The sequence below is a fragment of the Coffea arabica genome, chromosome 3c, assembly GCF_036785885.1.
Source record: "Coffea arabica cultivar ET-39 chromosome 3c, Coffea Arabica ET-39 HiFi, whole genome shotgun sequence".
NCBI lineage: Eukaryota > Viridiplantae > Streptophyta > Magnoliopsida > Gentianales > Rubiaceae > Coffea > Coffea arabica.
In genome coordinates this window covers 5,265,556-5,282,111 of record NC_092314.1, presented here as the reverse complement: position 1 = coordinate 5,282,111, position 16,556 = coordinate 5,265,556, and the positions used below count along the sequence as shown (strand labels likewise).

The 16,556-nt window shown below is 36.3% G+C and overlaps 3 protein-coding genes and 1 long non-coding RNA gene across 6 annotated transcripts; 2 read left to right on the top strand and 2 right to left on the bottom strand.

The window, feature by feature from the left end:
• Positions 1–1,238: 1,238 nt before the first annotated feature.
• Positions 1,239–1,718, bottom strand: LOC140038181 (uncharacterized). The gene has a single exon (XM_072083281.1). The coding sequence runs from the start codon at positions 1,716–1,718 to the stop codon at positions 1,239–1,241; it is 480 nt and encodes a 159-aa protein (XP_071939382.1).
• A 5,109-nt stretch (positions 1,719–6,827) lies between these two features.
• LOC140038180 (uncharacterized) lies at positions 6,828–8,340 on the top strand. Its single transcript, XM_072083280.1, has 3 exons — positions 6,828–7,848; positions 8,027–8,094; positions 8,239–8,340. Exons 1-3 carry the CDS (start codon positions 6,828–6,830, stop codon positions 8,338–8,340), a joined length of 1,191 nt encoding a protein of 396 aa, XP_071939381.1.
• A 2,607-nt stretch (positions 8,341–10,947) lies between these two features.
• Positions 10,948–13,828, top strand: LOC113734340 (uncharacterized). 3 transcript variants are annotated; one of them, XM_072082029.1, is made up of 3 exons: positions 10,948–11,235; positions 11,988–13,137; positions 13,394–13,828. In XM_072082029.1, exons 2-3 carry the CDS (start codon positions 12,049–12,051, stop codon positions 13,505–13,507), a joined length of 1,203 nt encoding a protein of 400 aa, XP_071938130.1. In that variant the 5' UTR covers positions 10,948–11,235; positions 11,988–12,048; the 3' UTR covers positions 13,508–13,828. The 3 variants fall into 3 exon arrangements, with proteins under 3 accessions (XP_071938130.1, XP_071938129.1, XP_027116651.1); XM_072082028.1 differs by having other exon boundaries at positions 10,949–11,235; positions 11,988–13,311; XM_027260850.2 differs by having other exon boundaries at positions 10,949–11,235; positions 11,996–13,828.
• A 417-nt stretch (positions 13,829–14,245) lies between these two features.
• On the bottom strand, positions 14,246–16,556 carry LOC113734342 (uncharacterized). The gene is made up of 2 exons (XR_003459277.2): positions 15,926–16,556; positions 14,246–14,652 (listed from the first exon to the last, which is right to left on the bottom strand). It is a non-coding gene; the product is annotated as an uncharacterized lncRNA (long non-coding RNA).

Sequence of the window (16,556 nt, the reverse complement as noted above, 5' to 3'; positions counted from 1 at the left end):
ACATCAACAATCAAAGCCAACTCTATATAAGAACCTTCACATAGGCATCAACCCAACTTTCTCAACACTACTACAAGGACACTTCCATATTTTTTTCTTTTTTTTTTGTTTTTTTTGTCTTTTTTTTTTTTTTTTTTGTTTTTTTGCAGCAAAGCATAACTAAACTTGAAAGATAAACATAACTGCCAAATCCTTGTAGCAATACTTGATAATTTCACACAATAAAACTCAAGCATCCTTTTGACTCAAGGTTCAATAATAAAGTTCAAATAAAAAGGCTTAAGGTGCAAATTTGGGTATCAAACAAAAAAACAGTCAAGGCTTAGATTGGTTAACTAGGTGAAATATGATCAAGGTAGGCTTTTAGAAAGTCAAACGGGGTTAAACCTAATTGCCCTTCTCATATTAATGCCTCAAATTCAAACGTGGTCTCGACATATATAACAAAGCAAGTTCTAGAATATTAAATCATGTGTGATATCACTCATTCAAAGCAAATAGAGCAATTATAAAGGTAATGCTCATTAGGCCCAAAAGCTCACAAAAAAAAAGTGAAAATATGTCAAATTTTTAAACACCCTTCATTTCAATCAATAGTCAAGAAAACACATTACTTGCACTAGCAATAGAATACCATTCACACTTGCATCTTGACTGAATCAAATACGAATCTCAAAAAGTCTTGAAAAATAAAAAACTAGACGAATTAACTCAAAAACTGACCAAAAATACTTAAAATTTTTTCTCTTTTTCATTTCTTTTTTTTTTTTTTTAAAAAACCAAACTAGAAATTAAAAACCAACATGATCTCCCTCCCCCACACTTAAACATTGCCTTGTCCTCAAGGAAAAAAATAAAAATAAAGTGTAGAAAGAAAGAAATACTCCCCTGAAGAAATACTAAGTTTCCGGTGGGAAAGGAAGCTGGAAACGAACGTGCTCGAAATAAGCTGTCAGGTTCTGATCCATGCGGGACAAACGTCGATCCATCTGTTGGCTCTGCTCCGTATGAGGACCGACTGCTCGGAGATTCTGCTGATAGTTGAAGGTTCGCTGCTGATCTCGGCGAGGGCGAACGGCTGCTGCTTAATTTGATCCTACCTGTCACAAAGAAATTATATCACGTAAATCACTTTTAACAAATCAACAAACACAATCAAACTACTAAAAACAATAATTCTTGGGTTGCCTCCCACACAGCGCCTTTCTTTAATGTCTTTGGCTAGACAAAATAACGCTTCAATCAGAGTATTCAGGCACTGCAAGGGTCACCTCCTCAACATTATTAACTTCAAATCCTTCATAAAAAGGTTTGAAACGATGACCATTAACCTTAAAAATCTTGTCAGTGTGAAGACTTTGAATTTCTACTGCATCATGAGGAAACACATTAGTCACAATAAAAGGTCCAATCCAACGAGAACGCAATTTACCAGGAAAAAATTTAAGTCTAGAGTGAAAAAGAAGTACTTTTTGACCAATACAAAAATTTTTTCTTGAAATTGCTTTATCATGAAATGCTTTTGTCTTTTCCTTATAAATGCGAGAACTCTCATATGCATCATTTCGGATTTCCTCCAACTCTTGCAATTGCAACTTCCTGTGTTCTCCAGTTTCATCCATCCGCATATTGTAATTTTTAACTGCCCAATATGCCCTATGTTCCAATTCCACAGGTAGATGACAAGGTTTGCCAAAAATTAATCGGTAAGGAGACATACCTATGGGGTCTTAAAAGCTGTACGGTAAGCCTAAAGTGCATCATCTAAGCGCAAACTCCAATCTTTTTTATTGGGATTCACCGTCTTTTCAAGTATCGACTTGATTTCTTTATTGGAAATTTCTGCTTGACCACTAGTCTGCGGATGATAGGACGTAGAAACCCAGTGAGTGACGCCATATTTCTTCATTAATGCTGATGACCGTCCTGCCCCTTGTCCAGCAAATACAGACTTCCGTATTACTTGGTTGTTCTGGATAACATTACCAATGTTACCTGATCCCAAAATGTTCCAATTGCACCTTTTCACGATATTTAAGCATAGGCCCCAAAAAAAAAACATTTTATCCACCCGTGAGATATGGACTAGGGTTTCTTTTCTTTTTTGGGGAAGGGTACAACGTTGTATGGATTAGGTTTAGCCACGCATATGATGGTGGCGTGGCGTGGAATGGGGTATGTGAGATGGGGGTATGAAAAGGCGACGAGTTGGCCGCTTTCCCCTTCCAATTCTTCTTTGCTTCTTGTTTTCATAGCTTCACGAATGAGAACAAAATAGAATTTGCACTTTTACTTTCACGCACGTAGAATTTGAAATCGCCAAGGGACGCGTTTACACAACCAGCACAAGATCGAGTGCTGCAACCTTGGAATAAGATATAGAAATGAAGTTTCCTCCTAATTACCCTAAAAAGAAAAGAAGAAAAAAAAGCTTCCTCCTAATTTAGCAATGCATATGAAGTTCAGTAGTTCGCGGTCGAAGTAGGCGACAAATTGATTGCTGTTCCCTTCCAATTCTTCTTCTTTGCTTCTTGTCGAATGACAAGTTGACAACAAACTAAAGGATTCAGAGCAGCACAACAATGATGCGAATCTTTAATTCTTAACCGCGTTCGACAATTTATTGTAAACCCTTTTTAGTGTAGTAACGGAAAGGAAACTTCCTGCGTTGAAAGAGAAATGCAAAGTCCTCCTCCCAAAGAGGTTTCTTTTTTTTTTTTTTTTTCTTTTCTTTCGAGAAACGGTAGATGATTTTCCAAAGAGGTTACATTGACCCCCCCAACACCAAAAAAAAAAAAAGGAATCGCGGCTTGTCATGGTAGAGAATATTAATTAAGGCTGGTGACCGAATTATTCAGTTTAATTGAATTCTGAATGATAGGGACAACAGATGTTGATACATTGCAGCTTTTCATCACTAACACGAATGAATATTGAATACATGCAGTTAGTTCTTCATTGCAGTTCTTTCATGTGACGTACTTTTCATGGATTAGTGCACTTTTCATCTCATGTACGTCCCAGTAGAATTACTTTGAAATCGCCAAGGGACGCGTTTTACAAGATCCACCATATGGAGAATAATTGTAGAACGTGATGATCACGGTCAACGTCAGATACCAGGTGGAGGTCTTGCAAAATGTTGCTGTAATTGCTAGCTCTGCAACTTTTGGCATAAGATTTAGTAATGAAAGTTTTCTCCTAATTTGCAATCAATGCATATGAAGTTCGGTAAGTTGACGGTTGGAGTTGGAGTTCTTCTTGTCCTTCTTATAGCTAACAAAACATGGCTGAAGTTGAGTAATATGCTTTTTATTATGTTAATTCACATGCTTTTATTTATTTATTTATTTATTTATTTTTAAAAATTTTAGATATGAATTTTCATTTAGTAAATGAAAAGCCCATCTGAATTGTATATCTTTTTGAGATTTTTTTTTTATGGAAAAGACTCTTTTTTTTTTAAAAAAAAAAGTGATATATATATATAACAAAAAAATTTATTGAAAAATGTAATAAAAATTATTCTCACAAAAACTCAAAAATAATTTCACAAATAGATGTAATCCAAGCAAGGAGATCATTGGTAGATTAACCAAAGAAGGAACAAACAAAAATCTTTTTTACTCGTGCCGTCCCACTTTAATAGTCTTAATTTTTTTTATCACAAAGTTTAAGAAAAATTAGTTAATTTTGTTGAAAAAGTAAATCTAGCCTTTGTAAAATATCTTTACATTAATATTAAGAGTATCACTAATTACTATAATTACTATACCTTTACATTAATTATTACAACAACAATGATGGTAAACATATATCAAAGCAATTATTGGTAAAAAAAAAAGTTGAATTATTAAATAAAATAGGCTATAGTTACTGATAATATGAAATACATTAAATAAGAATATTTTAGAGAAGTCAAAAGTTAGTTATATTCTTTAATTGGACAGTGAACTATAACTTGGGATGAATGAAAAATTAAAACAAAGCTATCCAAATGGAAACAAAGAGTGTCAAAGAAAGAAGGAACGCCGATAGCTGCAATATGTAAGGAGAAACGATGGGAGTACAATATAGCATGATGTTTAATACATTAGGGTTAATGACAATTAATTCTCCTGATTCTCATTTTGCTCCTCAACCTTTTTTTTTTTTTTTGTGTTAATTACTTGACCTTCTGAGAGTCAAAATATTTCTCTATTATGCCAAATTTTTGTTTTTAAATTTTCTTCCAACTTTTTCCAATAAATTTTAACTTGCGGTTCAATTTGATCACTCTAATTGATAATGGTAAAGTATCATATGAAAGAAGTAGATATATTAGAGAAATAACTAAGTATTGATTACCTCTAAGAAAAAGTAAAGAAAAGATCCTAAGAAGCAAAAACCATTTTCCACACCCCCGTCGGGGCCGCGGGGGGGGGGGGGGGGAGGGGGGGAATATGTGAATATGTTTGTAAAAAATGAGAAATTGATTTTGAACCGTCCACTTATAAGAAATAAAATACAAAATTTTAAAGGATGGATGAAATTGATTTGTCATTAACTAATTATAAGGACAAATGATAGGCAATTTCTTCAATTTTATAAATTAATAGAATTGACATCTTAAATTTTTGGTTATGATGAATTATTACCCACAAAAGAGAGACAAATTAATGTAGGATATGCATGCAAGAAAATAATAGTAGAACATAAATGCACTAAAATGTAATTATTTGACCAGTAAAAATTTTAGAAAGGAAACTAATAGAGAGAGAGAGAGAGAGAGAGAGAGAGAGAATTTTTTATTTTCTGAAAAATAAAAATTTGGAAAAAGGAAACCAAATTTCAAAAATAAAAAGAGGAGAGAGAAGAAAAAAGAAACTAATTTGGTAACAGGGGAAGTCTGTCGAAGAAAGACTTTGTGCTAACGACGACTTTTGTCGGAACAAATTCGTTTTTTATGTCCAAAAATTTGCTCCAAAAATCCACTCTTCTTTTCTTTTCTTTTCTTTTCTTTTTTTGAAGGAATTCACGCTTTTTTCCGAGCGCGAAATTTCCTCGTCGTTACTTAGAACATACATCTTCAAAAAATGAGTATATATACTAGTAGCTATAGTCGTGATAATCTCCTCTGCTTCTTCCTCACCGTCTTGCTAAATCTCCCTTCCCTCATGCCTCTCTTGGGTCATAATATTTCTTGGCTCATGACACTCTGTGCTCTGGGTGGAGTGTCAATCAAACTTTCTTTATTACTTCTACCGGTGCTCCCAAACCTAAGGGCCTAAGGCCGAATCCTCTTCCTCGTACAGTACTTAAAAAAGCATGTGACTTTGTTTTTTTTTTTTTTTTTTTGGGTGGCTGTGATCTTTCAGGTTGATCGTGAAACACGTGGGCTTCCACAACTCGTTGGTACACTACTGTACTTTCCTGGAGCTCATGACGCGCAGTAGTTTTGAGTCATCTTCAACTTGTTGGTTTTGGTTGATTGGCTTGTCGAGCATTTAATGGCTGTTTTCCTCCTCTCCCCTCCCCTCGCTCGTCCTAAAAATTAAAAGCTCTTCCATTGTTGTGGTGTCTCATTTGGAATTGGACCCTTTCTCTTTCTCATCACAATTGGAAAATTGGTGTTTTTCTCCTTTGATATTTTCGCTTGTTCCTCCGCTTGTTTAATTCCTTGCGGGAAAAAAAAATCATGGTTCTAGAGAAAAGTTGAAATTTTTGTCAAACGAAAGAAAATGGAGATAGAGCAGCACCGAACCTGGAGTACAGCCTTGGGCCTACTGTCATTTTTGCAGCTTTTTTTCTTCTTCTTTTGGTGATAATTAATTAAGTTGCTTTGCACTGTTGGTAGGCTTAGACGGTAGAACTATAAGTGCTTGCTTTCTCTGTGTTTGATAACAGAATCCATCTATCTTGAATACAATTCAGATGGTATGTTCAGTAGAAATCATAATACCTGATTCATTCAGAGGTGTTCAACCCTGGGTTTGGGTTTATAGGCGCGCGCATGTCTCTGTGTTTGGGTGAGAGTGTCCAAGGCCGTGTGTGTTAAGGAGGGGATTCTTGTGTGTGTTGTCCTGTCCAAGGTTGTGGTGGTGTTGTTGCAGGAATACAGTTGATGGATGGTTCGAGTAGTGTACCTTCTTATTTCACTTTGTTGGCTTCTTTGTTGGCATCTACTTAAAAGATAATTTGAACCAAATCGAAGAAGACTGAATCATTTAAGTTCATGACTGAGTTTTCCATTTCAACACATTAAATATCTTTCTTTTCGTCGTCCCTTATGAATCTGTTACCTTTTTTTTTAATGGGAACCTTCTATTTTATGAGTAAATTTTTCCCTACACTGACGGCATATACACTATCATCATTCGATTCATGATATGTGTGCAAAAATTGAATTTTAAATTCAAATTTTGTATAATTATCAATCATTCAATACTGACAGTGTATATACCATAAGTGTAAGAAAAATTAATCCTTATTTTTTATTACCTTGTCACCTCTCGTACCAACAATCCCACCAATTACAACCATTCTTCTGCTGTCCTTTAACGTACACCGGCAAAAAACTGTACAGCACTACATTTAGTTGAAATTCACTCTCAATTCATCTTTATTATATCAACAAATCTTGACCATTGACTTTGGATTACTTTTTATCTTCGATATAGTGGTGTTGCTTGCCAGGGTTATAACTGTGATCAGTTGGAGAAGAATTTTGCAACTTACTTGGGTTTCTTTGAATATGATGCCTGCAGGTGGGACTTGGCGGCTGAATCTCTTTGATCCTAATGCAAAACACAAGTGGCCCTACCAATAACATTCCGCGCCAAATACGCATGTATTGGCCAGACTATCATGATGGCCTATTTGGAGAATTATGGAGATTTGGCCCCTGTTATCCGCGAGCAGAGGCAATTGTCAGACAAGAAGAGAAGCAGCATGCTTTCGATTTCGTATTGGAGAAGTCGAAACCTCTTTTTCCACATATTTTGGATAGATTAAAAGCAAGTGAAGGAGAAGCAAGAGCTGCTTATTCTGAGGATGCTCTACCGGATATCAGTGGAGATGAATTTGTAAACATGATGGCAATTGATGGTTGCTTTAATCTCTTGGTTGCGTTCTCCATTCTTGGACAGGGAATATTTGGTTTCAAAATTGGGTTTGAGGATAGCCATGGCTCTTTTGGGACAGGATTTGTCCGCGACAACATGGAGATGTGGCTTCAATCCATGTTCCTTGTTGGTAACCAAATCCCATTTGTAGTGCTGGAGCAGTTGATGAAACTGAGATTCTTCGAGGGACTGAAAAGGCGATACAAATGGAAGCAACCATCGGGATTGCTAAAAAGAGCTGTACACATGTTACTCACAACGGAGTTGGACCCGAAACCAGTCGATCTGATACACTGCCTCCAGATATGTTTGCTTGGAACAAGAAGTGGCTCAGATGTTGGTATCTCAATAATGGTCAATGATGTGGGCGGCGATGAAGTTGATGATTTACCTTCAGCCGTGGAACTTTGCAGAAAAGGCATTGCATTTGCAGCACTAGGGGAAGGCCTGGGAAGCAGAGGGATTCATTACAAGCATGATCCCTTCAATGGTGTTCTTTACTTGCCTATCTTCAAGGTTGACAGGTACACAGCGCTGATGGTGGAATGCCTTCACAAATATGAGATTGTTCAAAAAGCCAGAGGGATTAAACCAGAATCAACCTCCTTCTTTAAGCTTTTGAGTGAGTTAATTCGTACAGAACAAGATGTTGACCTGTTTTCCTCCCAAGGAGTCATTCTAGGCGGCAGTGCAGAGGCGTTGCCAGAAATTCTGAGCGAGTTTGATGACGTGGAACCATGTGATTGTGAGCACTTTCGCCACGTAAGGAGACAGATCAGAAAATACCCCCCAAAACAATGGTGGATATCTACAAAACGCGTGATCGGGTACATTATGAGAAATCCTGGTAGATGTAGCGTTGTTTTCCTACTACAATTCTTGCAAACATACTTTACTATTCTGGCCTACTACAAAACATTCAGTTGATCAGCCAGCGATCTTATCTTATGGCTGCATAGAGATGATCTTACAGGCACAGCAGCGATCTTTAGTTTGTAAAGAAAAGGAATTAAATTGGTAGATATTGACACATAAGGAACAAATTGATCACTGTCTAAAAAATAAGCAACTAAAATGATCATTTTACCTTTGGTTACTATAGCCTTTTTTTGACAAAAATGGATCTTGGTGTCAGTCGAAAGAGGATTTAGAAGCTATTATTATCATGGAACATTTTGGCACAATTTTTTCTACTTCTGAGGCAATTGATGCAGTCATCCAATCCGTGTGGAGATGATGTGTTTTCGATGAAATGAATGATTCTCTTCTACGTACTTACAATTTCATTGAGTTAACAAAAGCTTTAAATCAAATGCATTTTTTTTTTTTTTTTACATCTTCGGGTGATAATGGATCACCATATCTAATATCTCGATGGGTTGAAGGTTGCCAAATCGAAAACCATTCATTAAGAAAATGCAACGTAAAACAACATCCACAAAACTAGAATGAAACCCTAAAGCTAATATAATATGTCTAAGAAAAGTCCACTCAACCTTATCAAAACCTTTGCTCATGTCCGACCTTATCTTAATGGACATGGACCCTCCTGTCCAGAAGACTTCAGCTTAAGGGAATGGTTAATTTCATAAGCAATTAAGCTATTATCAGCGATTTGACGCCTATGGATGAAAGCAATTTGACATGCTGAGATGACTTCAGAAAAACAACCCCTAATTCTATTAGCTAAAACCTTAGAGCCTAACTTATAAACCATGTTGTATAGACTAATAGGATTGAGTGATATTGGACGGACTATGACGCTTAGGAATAAGAACAGCACAAGTATGATTGAGACTCATTGGCAAAGTGCCCTTATTCAAGAGGTTAAGAACCCAGCGAGTGACATCCGAATCAACAATGTGCCAATATTTTCGATCCGAAGCTGTCTCACTTTATTGTTTGGAAAAGCATCGCTCCAAGAGATGCAACACATAAAGGCAATCCTTAAATCTTTATACAGCAACTTCAGGCCAAGAGGTTAACTTTGATAAATCAGTAGTGGTCTTCAGCAAAAACACAAATCTCATAATTTGACAAAGCATCACACAACTTCTTTAAAGAAGTTCCCACTCGCGATAAATATCTTGGCCTTCCTACCGTTGTTGGTCGCTCTAAGTCTGAGGTCTTTCCGTCAGTAAAAGAGAGAGTCTGGCGGAAGAAACAAGACGGAAATCATGATCAAAGATGTGGTCCAAGCTATTCCGACATACTCAATATCTTGTTTTAAGTATCCCAATCCCTTGCTTTTAGATATCTAGTCTATAAAAGAGTGACTTTTAGTGGAGTGATAGTACAAAGCAGAAATTAATTCATTGGATAAGATGTGTTCATGCAAAAATGAAGGTTGCATGGGCTTTAGATAGCTTAAGGCTTTTGATTTAGCTTTACTTGCTAAGCAGGCGTGGTGCATTGCTACTCAATCATTCACTCTCCTACATCAGGTTTTTAAAGCTAATTATTTTTCTAATTTTGACTTTTCCCGTGTCGAACCTAGTTCTAGGCACTCTTTTACTTCTAGGGAAGTGTGTGAGATTCAAAAAAATCTATTTGTTGGTAACAGATGACGAGTTAAAAATGGAAACTAACACAATTCGTTAAATTTAACGGTAAACTTTACGGAATCCGGTAAGTTTAATGGCCAAAACCGTTATTTTCGTTAAATTTAATGAATTCTGTTAGTTTACAATTTAGTTCAAAATATTTGGTGTCGTTTTGTATGTTTTGAAACTGCAGGGGACTTTTCTGTGTATTAAGTGTATTACGGGGTTTTTTTGTTTTTAACCCTAAAATTTTCCAGTTTTCTATTGAAAAAAAAAAACAAAGGGTTCACATGTAGGGACAACTAAAATGATCACGGTATCAAAAATAAGCAACAAAAATGATCATTCTACCTTTGGTTTTTATTGACTATGAACAATTCGCCTCAAGGAGTTAAGAGTGGGGACAGCTGATGCCAAAGACCAAAGCTCGACCGATTAAATAAAACTCAAAATTAAATAGGCTAAGAGTTCCAGCAACATCATTTGGACTGGTTTCTTTCCATTTGACGTCATTTATTAAGACAATCAGGGACTGTTCTTAAAAATTTGAGAAGTTGTTCTTTTTTTTTATTATTATTTTGGTTTAGATCTGATTAGAATTTTCACTAGTCTCCAGGTCCGAGTGTTGACTCATTTAGGTACGTTTCCTTCCAAATTTCCTCACGTCTTGCAGAGAAAGAGGATTCTCAACGATTTTAGGCAAACATCAAGGGGAAGTTTCGTTCTCAATTTCCATCATGATTTTCTTCTTTTTTTTCCCGCTCCTGCCAAACACAAGAAATACTTTCCATGGATTTACTCTCCCTTTCCCCAATACTTTCCTAGAACGAAACAGGGCCTAATGATTAAAAATGGGAATCGGTCTAAGTACGGATTACTCATAGGAAACCCAAAAGGCAAAAATAAGAGAAACCTATGCAAATTTATTGTGACACCGTTCCATTTGGAGCTGTGATGACTTATCAAAAAAAAAAAAAAAACCATTTAAATGAATAGAATTTTTGGTCAAAATATTTATAAAGCGCTTAATGATATTATTTGGAAGTATATTTGCACAAGTACTTTTTTTCTATTTGACAAATGCGTACTTTTTTTGAATTTTTGAAACATATTTACCTCTTCATTTAATTCAAAATTTTAAATTCAATTGTATTTTAAAATATACAAGTTGCTCTAAAAGTAAATTGTTAAAGTTAAATTAAATTAATTTTGAATTTGCACTACAATTATTTTTAATAATAAAAAACCTATTGTTAATTTCAAGGAAAGGAAATACACTTACCAAATGTTTTAAAAATCCTTGTCTCTTAACCCCTAGACGGATTAAGTTGGCAGCTGGACTGGAAGCATCCATCTACTTCTCCGCGGAAGATGAAAGAACGGTGAGGGCAAAGGGCCCTTTACATAGCTGGGTAATATACAAGTTGCCTCCTGTCCCATTTTATGGTTTGGTCGCTCCCGCTGGTTGGGTGTCTGTACTCTGTATATACCAAGTCTTGACGTCAACGATGACATCATCAATCCCCTGATTTTCGATTTTTCCGTCGTTGTTTTGCTTGCACATGCTGTCAAGAAGAGCTTCATCCCCCGTGAGTTTCTTGAACTTCATTCATTCCCCTTTACCGTCTAGTCCTCCGGACAAGCTTTAACTAATTCTAAGGTTTTGGGTCGTACGCCAAAGCAAAAAGAAAGCAAAAAGCTTCAGCTTTGAGGCGGTAGTCATTTTGGCATCCAATAGATGAATCGTTGTTGGCGGGTTTTCTCTTTCTTTGCCCCTTTTTTTTTTTTTTTTTTATAAGAAACGATGAATGTAGATTGATAATATCGATCCAAGCACTCATATCTTTCTTTAATTTTGAGTCACTTCTGTTGATTGTTCATTGTTATATGCTGGGTCCTGAATTGTGGTTTAGTTGGTATGAACAGAACCTCTTTATAATGTCTCAGATTTCAGGATCAATTAATGCCATATTTTTGCTTGGCTTTCTCCTGCCTTAACTATTATGTAGTCTCCATTTGTTGATGTTAATAGTGAGGATCCGACTAGAAATCATGACGGATGGTGGAGATTCAAATTAACTCTCACTTTGGATGTTTTTATCCTCGTCTGGAAGTCCACTGCTTTTGAAGTTTCTATTTGATTGAAATCCCTAACGAGATGTTTTTCAATACAAGATCCTAAATGGGAGTCGATTTGAATTGGTTAGGATTTCATTTACCCCTTAAAAGTATCAAATTTACTCTCATCTCATCCTGGTAGCTTTACTTTTTGAATGGTTTTTGTTATTTGGTTGTCGTAATATTGTAGTCACAGAGGTACTTACATGGGGTTGATCATTAGGATTGCAGGTAGAAGGTTCAGTCTTTTTAATTCATATACTTCAGTTTATTACTGCTTCCGGATGGAGCTGCTGTGTATTCAAGACGAGAAGACTGCCCTCACTCCGGTTGAGCGCAAGATTTGTGTATATTACTCGGAATTTCATGGAGGAAAATTCGGAAAGCTTTGGGTATTTGGTCCAAATTACAGGAGATTTGGTACCGAATTCTCGGAGTGTGTTAAGGAGGAAGCTATGGAACGCATACGGAGCAACTCACAAGTTTCTTTTCAAGGAGTTATGAATGCTATAGGAAATATTGAGTTAGAAGTAAGAGCTGCTTATGCTGATAATGCGTTGAATGACTTGACCGTGCTTGAGTTTCAATATTTAATGATAAAAGATGGTTGCTTCTTTCTCCTTCTGGCATTCTCAATTCTTGGAGCCGATCCACAAAAATTAAAGTATGCAGAGAATCATCCTGTTTTTGGCGTAGGATGTGCCACTGAATACATGGACAACATTATAGAGTCCATGTTCTTTGTTGGAAATCAAATCCCATTCATAGTACTGGAGCAACTTATGCACCTTGATATCTTTCAAAGAATGAAAGCTACAATTGGAAGTAAGCAGCAGCAATTGGGTTTGGCCAAAAGAACCCTTCATAAGTTCTTGATGGTTGAGCTGGTTCCAAAACCAGTTGACTTACTCCATTGCCTCCAGAGCATCATGCTTGGCCCAAAATGCAGCTCGAACGTAGCTGTGGGGAAAAGGGACGCTGACATAGAGGACTGTGTTTCTGCTAGCAAATTATCTGAACAGGGTGTGAGATTCCGAAAATTAGGAGGAGAATTGGGGATCAGAGGAATGCATTACTATTGCAATAAGTTTTCGGCTGTTCTTTACTTACCTGATTTGAGGGTTGACAGATACACAGGTCTTTTAATCAAATGTCTTCTGAAATATGAGACTGTTCAAGAATGCCGAGGGGTCGAACCTGAGGCAAGTTCCTACTTTAAGTTCATGTCCGAGCTGATTCATAAACCAAAAGATATTGAAATCCTTGTGTCTGAAGGAGTCATTCATGGAAGGTCAGAGAGATTACAAGGACTTCTAAGTACTTTAGATGGCATGGCTTCATCTGGATATATGCACTCGGTTAAAAGAGAGATTGTAAGAAATCCCCCCTGGCAGTGGCAAAAGCCTCTAAAGTGCATGCCTTTTATTTGCTCGGCTTTAATTGTTTTGTCCATTATGCAAATGCACTGTAGCATGCTTTCCTTCGACAAACTGCAAAAGCCTTGAGAGCTTACCAGGAGTTTCACAAGAGATACTTATGTACATTAGGTGGCATGTTTTATATTGAACTCCTGGTTTTATGAAGATATAAAGGGTTTGTTGAATTTTAATGTTGTTATTGTTGTGTCAGGAGTTTCAAGTACTTCAGACGGCATGGTTTCAGCTGGGAACTATGGAAACTGTGAAGGTGTATGTGTTTGTGTGTGTAGCCATAGAAACCAATAAGTGCAAAGAGGTAAACTGAGGCCTTGGTCTTTTTAACTGAGGCTCATCATCCAATGGCATTAGGGTCTTCTCTAAACCACCTACCTCTTGTACATGTACATGTTTTATTCACTCTCTCTCTAGCCAGTTTATAGGCTGAGCATTATCCTTTTCTTTTTTACCTCAAAATCTAGAAAATATATCTTTAAGATATTTGAATTTGCAGCTTAGAACATGGATTGGTTACTTTGCTGAGTATTTGACTTTACTCTGAAGATTCTGAACTCAAAGATCTTCTCTCTCTTTCCCATGAAACTTCTTCAACCAATAATTATTGTTTATGCAACTCCGTTTCAGTTTATCAGGACGTTGAGTACAATTTGGGTTAGTTTGCTGATCACCATTCTTTTTCTTTCTTCTTTTTTTTATCCTTTCAAATTTCATTGGATTGCTTTGTGCTACATTTTTAGGGGGCTTCCTCTTTTCAGGGCCACCTGTTTTTGCCCTTCTAATGGTCTTTTTAGGCAATGTTTCTGTGTTTATCTCGATGTTTGTTAGCTTAGTACTGTAAGATGGGGGTTTTTCTTTGTGAAATTGGATTTACGATTCTTGACTGGAAAGGTCTCTAAAATAGTTTTGGTGGATTTTATTTACTTTTTGTGTTGGTTTTTCCCCTTTTATCTTCAGTTTCTCTTTTTTTTTTCCCCCATTTTTGTGTGTTTTTGTCTCTGATGTCATAATCACTTCAATGTAAGAAAGGCGCGGGGACTAATTACTGTTGCAATGAAACTCATATGTGATGTCCTTTGCTGCTTATCATTGCGTGTGGGTGCCCAGAAAGAGTATAATCTGTGCAAGAATACATGGTCAAAAACTGTAACAATTCTCCAAGCATATTCTCATCAAATTCTTTGATCACACATATATGGTAATCTTGTCTCAAGAAACTACCAAAAACTCCATTTGTTCATGCCATCAACATATAAAATTGTCAGATTTCAAACTCCAGCATTTCTTTTAGTGCATTAGAAGCATAAATGCACCATTGTCACTTCATGTATTGCCACACCGACTGATCTTGAGGATGATAAGCTAAAAACGATTGCAGCTGGTGCATAGGTAAAATCAATACGGATACATGCTGGCACAATGTACGGGCTTGTAGCATAGATTGAAGCATATGACCTTATCACAAAGGAGCAAAACACAAACTTCAAAAAATTTAATTCACAAAAAGTCACTTCAAGAATTATAATTACAAACTTCGAGAAATTTATAAATGACATTTTGAACATGCATCATGTATGTGGAGGAGTACATGCATTACCTGTCACTTTCATTGTTTATTCCATAATATCATATTGATCGTGATTATTATCTTCACAAAGTATTAAGCATTCTTGAAACTACATTCCTTGGAGCTTCAATGGTGACAAGAGACCCCGGGGAAGGGGGTGAGACCACCAACTAATAGCTTTCCAATCAAGCCTTTTAAAACAATTAGCATGTAGTAAGTGGATACAAATCAAAGAGCTCCCTCCGTATCATCAAACAACACGAACATAGTATAAAGAAAATTTATCCATTCACTTGAACTAAATCATACCAAATGACTATTACCTAAGAGGTTCAATCCCTTGGAAGAGGGGGAATGATGCAATCCTTTAGGGAAAATTGGTTAAGAATGATAGTATACACCTACAAAATTTCAAACTACTATGTAGCTTCTTTTGATAGTTTGCCAAGTTCCATCCTAAATTTCGACTAATAAGAAGCACTAAATGTGGGAGAAAAAGAAACAGCAAATAAACTATAGAATGCAAATGAAATGCTGAAAACAGAGACAAAATTTCAAGTTTACCAGAATGCACTGGAAGAACTTCTCGGACTCATTGTCATGACTGAAGGCCTCAAAAGCAGAAATTCAACAAAAGAAAAAAAAAACATATTTGGCTGTAAGGACACAAAATACTTGAACCCAACCAACCAAATAAGGCAGGCAAAGTAATGAAGCAAGCGGCTTCCAAGGGTGGATAAAAATTTGACCAAAAATAATTAAGAACCTAACATAAGAATTTTCTTCCAGGATCAAATTTAGAGCATATAAACCATCAACAAATTTGTAATAAAAACTAATCCAAAAATCCAAAACAATACGTACTTGAAAATAGTGTATGCTGTGAAAACAATATGCGTTGGGGAATTGCCCCAAAATCACCCAAATGGCCCTATCTTCCCTACCATCAGTAGTAGAGTAGTAATTGAACCGAGCAATTAATCAGAAATATGCATGCACAGAATGCCAGAAGAATCCAATGTGCATCTAAGAGCAGAAGAACAACTGGAAAAGCCTGAAACTTGGTATAATTTAAATTCCATAACAAAAGGATAAACATAAACAGATCAATTAGAAAGAAAAAGAGTTTTACTGGGGGTGAAAGAAAACAACAGCAGTAACCTGTAACTTGGCCATCTCACATTCAATATGATTCTGAGCTTGAAGAACACGGAGATTTCGATGCTTCCTTATCTCCTTAAGCTTTATTCTTCTGTCAAAGCACTCATATGCACATTTGGAATAAGCTTGTTGCAATATCAAATACCCACAATTTGAACCATTTATAATCTCAATTACTTCAAGAACAATGAAGGAAAAAAAGGGGTAAAAAGAAACGAGTGCCAGAGAAGATGACTTGAAAGCTTCGATAAGATTTTGGACAGAAGAGAGTTGGGACTAAGCAGCGGAGGAGTCAAATGGAGGGAAGACGGAACATGTTTTTGGAGGGCATTGGAATTTCTGTTTGACAATTGAAACGTCTTGTGAGCTTTGCACACAACGATTGCCATCCATGTGGATAATGAATCTTTTAACTGAATTGCCTCTAAATTTTCTGCATAATTAGCTTGGTTTTAGCTTTCATAGAAGATGGAGAAGTTCTTGAACAAATTTGCGATAGGGTTGGAACAGAAAACGGAGAAACCAATCGCACTGATGGATCTCAATCTAGCATCCAAGTGTAGCATTGTGGAAAGACCCAATTATAACCAACTCTACAAGCTCACATGAATAACTAATTAAAAGGCAAAAT

Bases quoted from the DNA above. Each gene is read 5' to 3' on its own strand.
- LOC140038181 (XM_072083281.1), bottom strand. From the start codon at position 1,718: ATGTCTCCTTACCGATTAATTTTTGGCAAACCTTGTCATCTACCTGTG.
- LOC140038180 (XM_072083280.1), top strand. From the start codon at position 6,828: ATGTATTGGCCAGACTATCATGATGGCCTATTTGGAGAATTATGGAGA. The intron at 7,849-8,026 runs GTGAGCACTTTC...CAAAACATTCAG, and splicing joins TGACGTGGAACCATGTGATT to TTGATCAGCCAGCGATCTTA. The intron at 8,095-8,238 runs GTTTGTAAAGAA...TCTTGGTGTCAG, and splicing joins AGGCACAGCAGCGATCTTTA to TCGAAAGAGGATTTAGAAGC.
- LOC113734340 (XM_027260850.2), top strand. From the start codon at position 12,049: ATGGAGCTGCTGTGTATTCAAGACGAGAAGACTGCCCTCACTCCGGTT.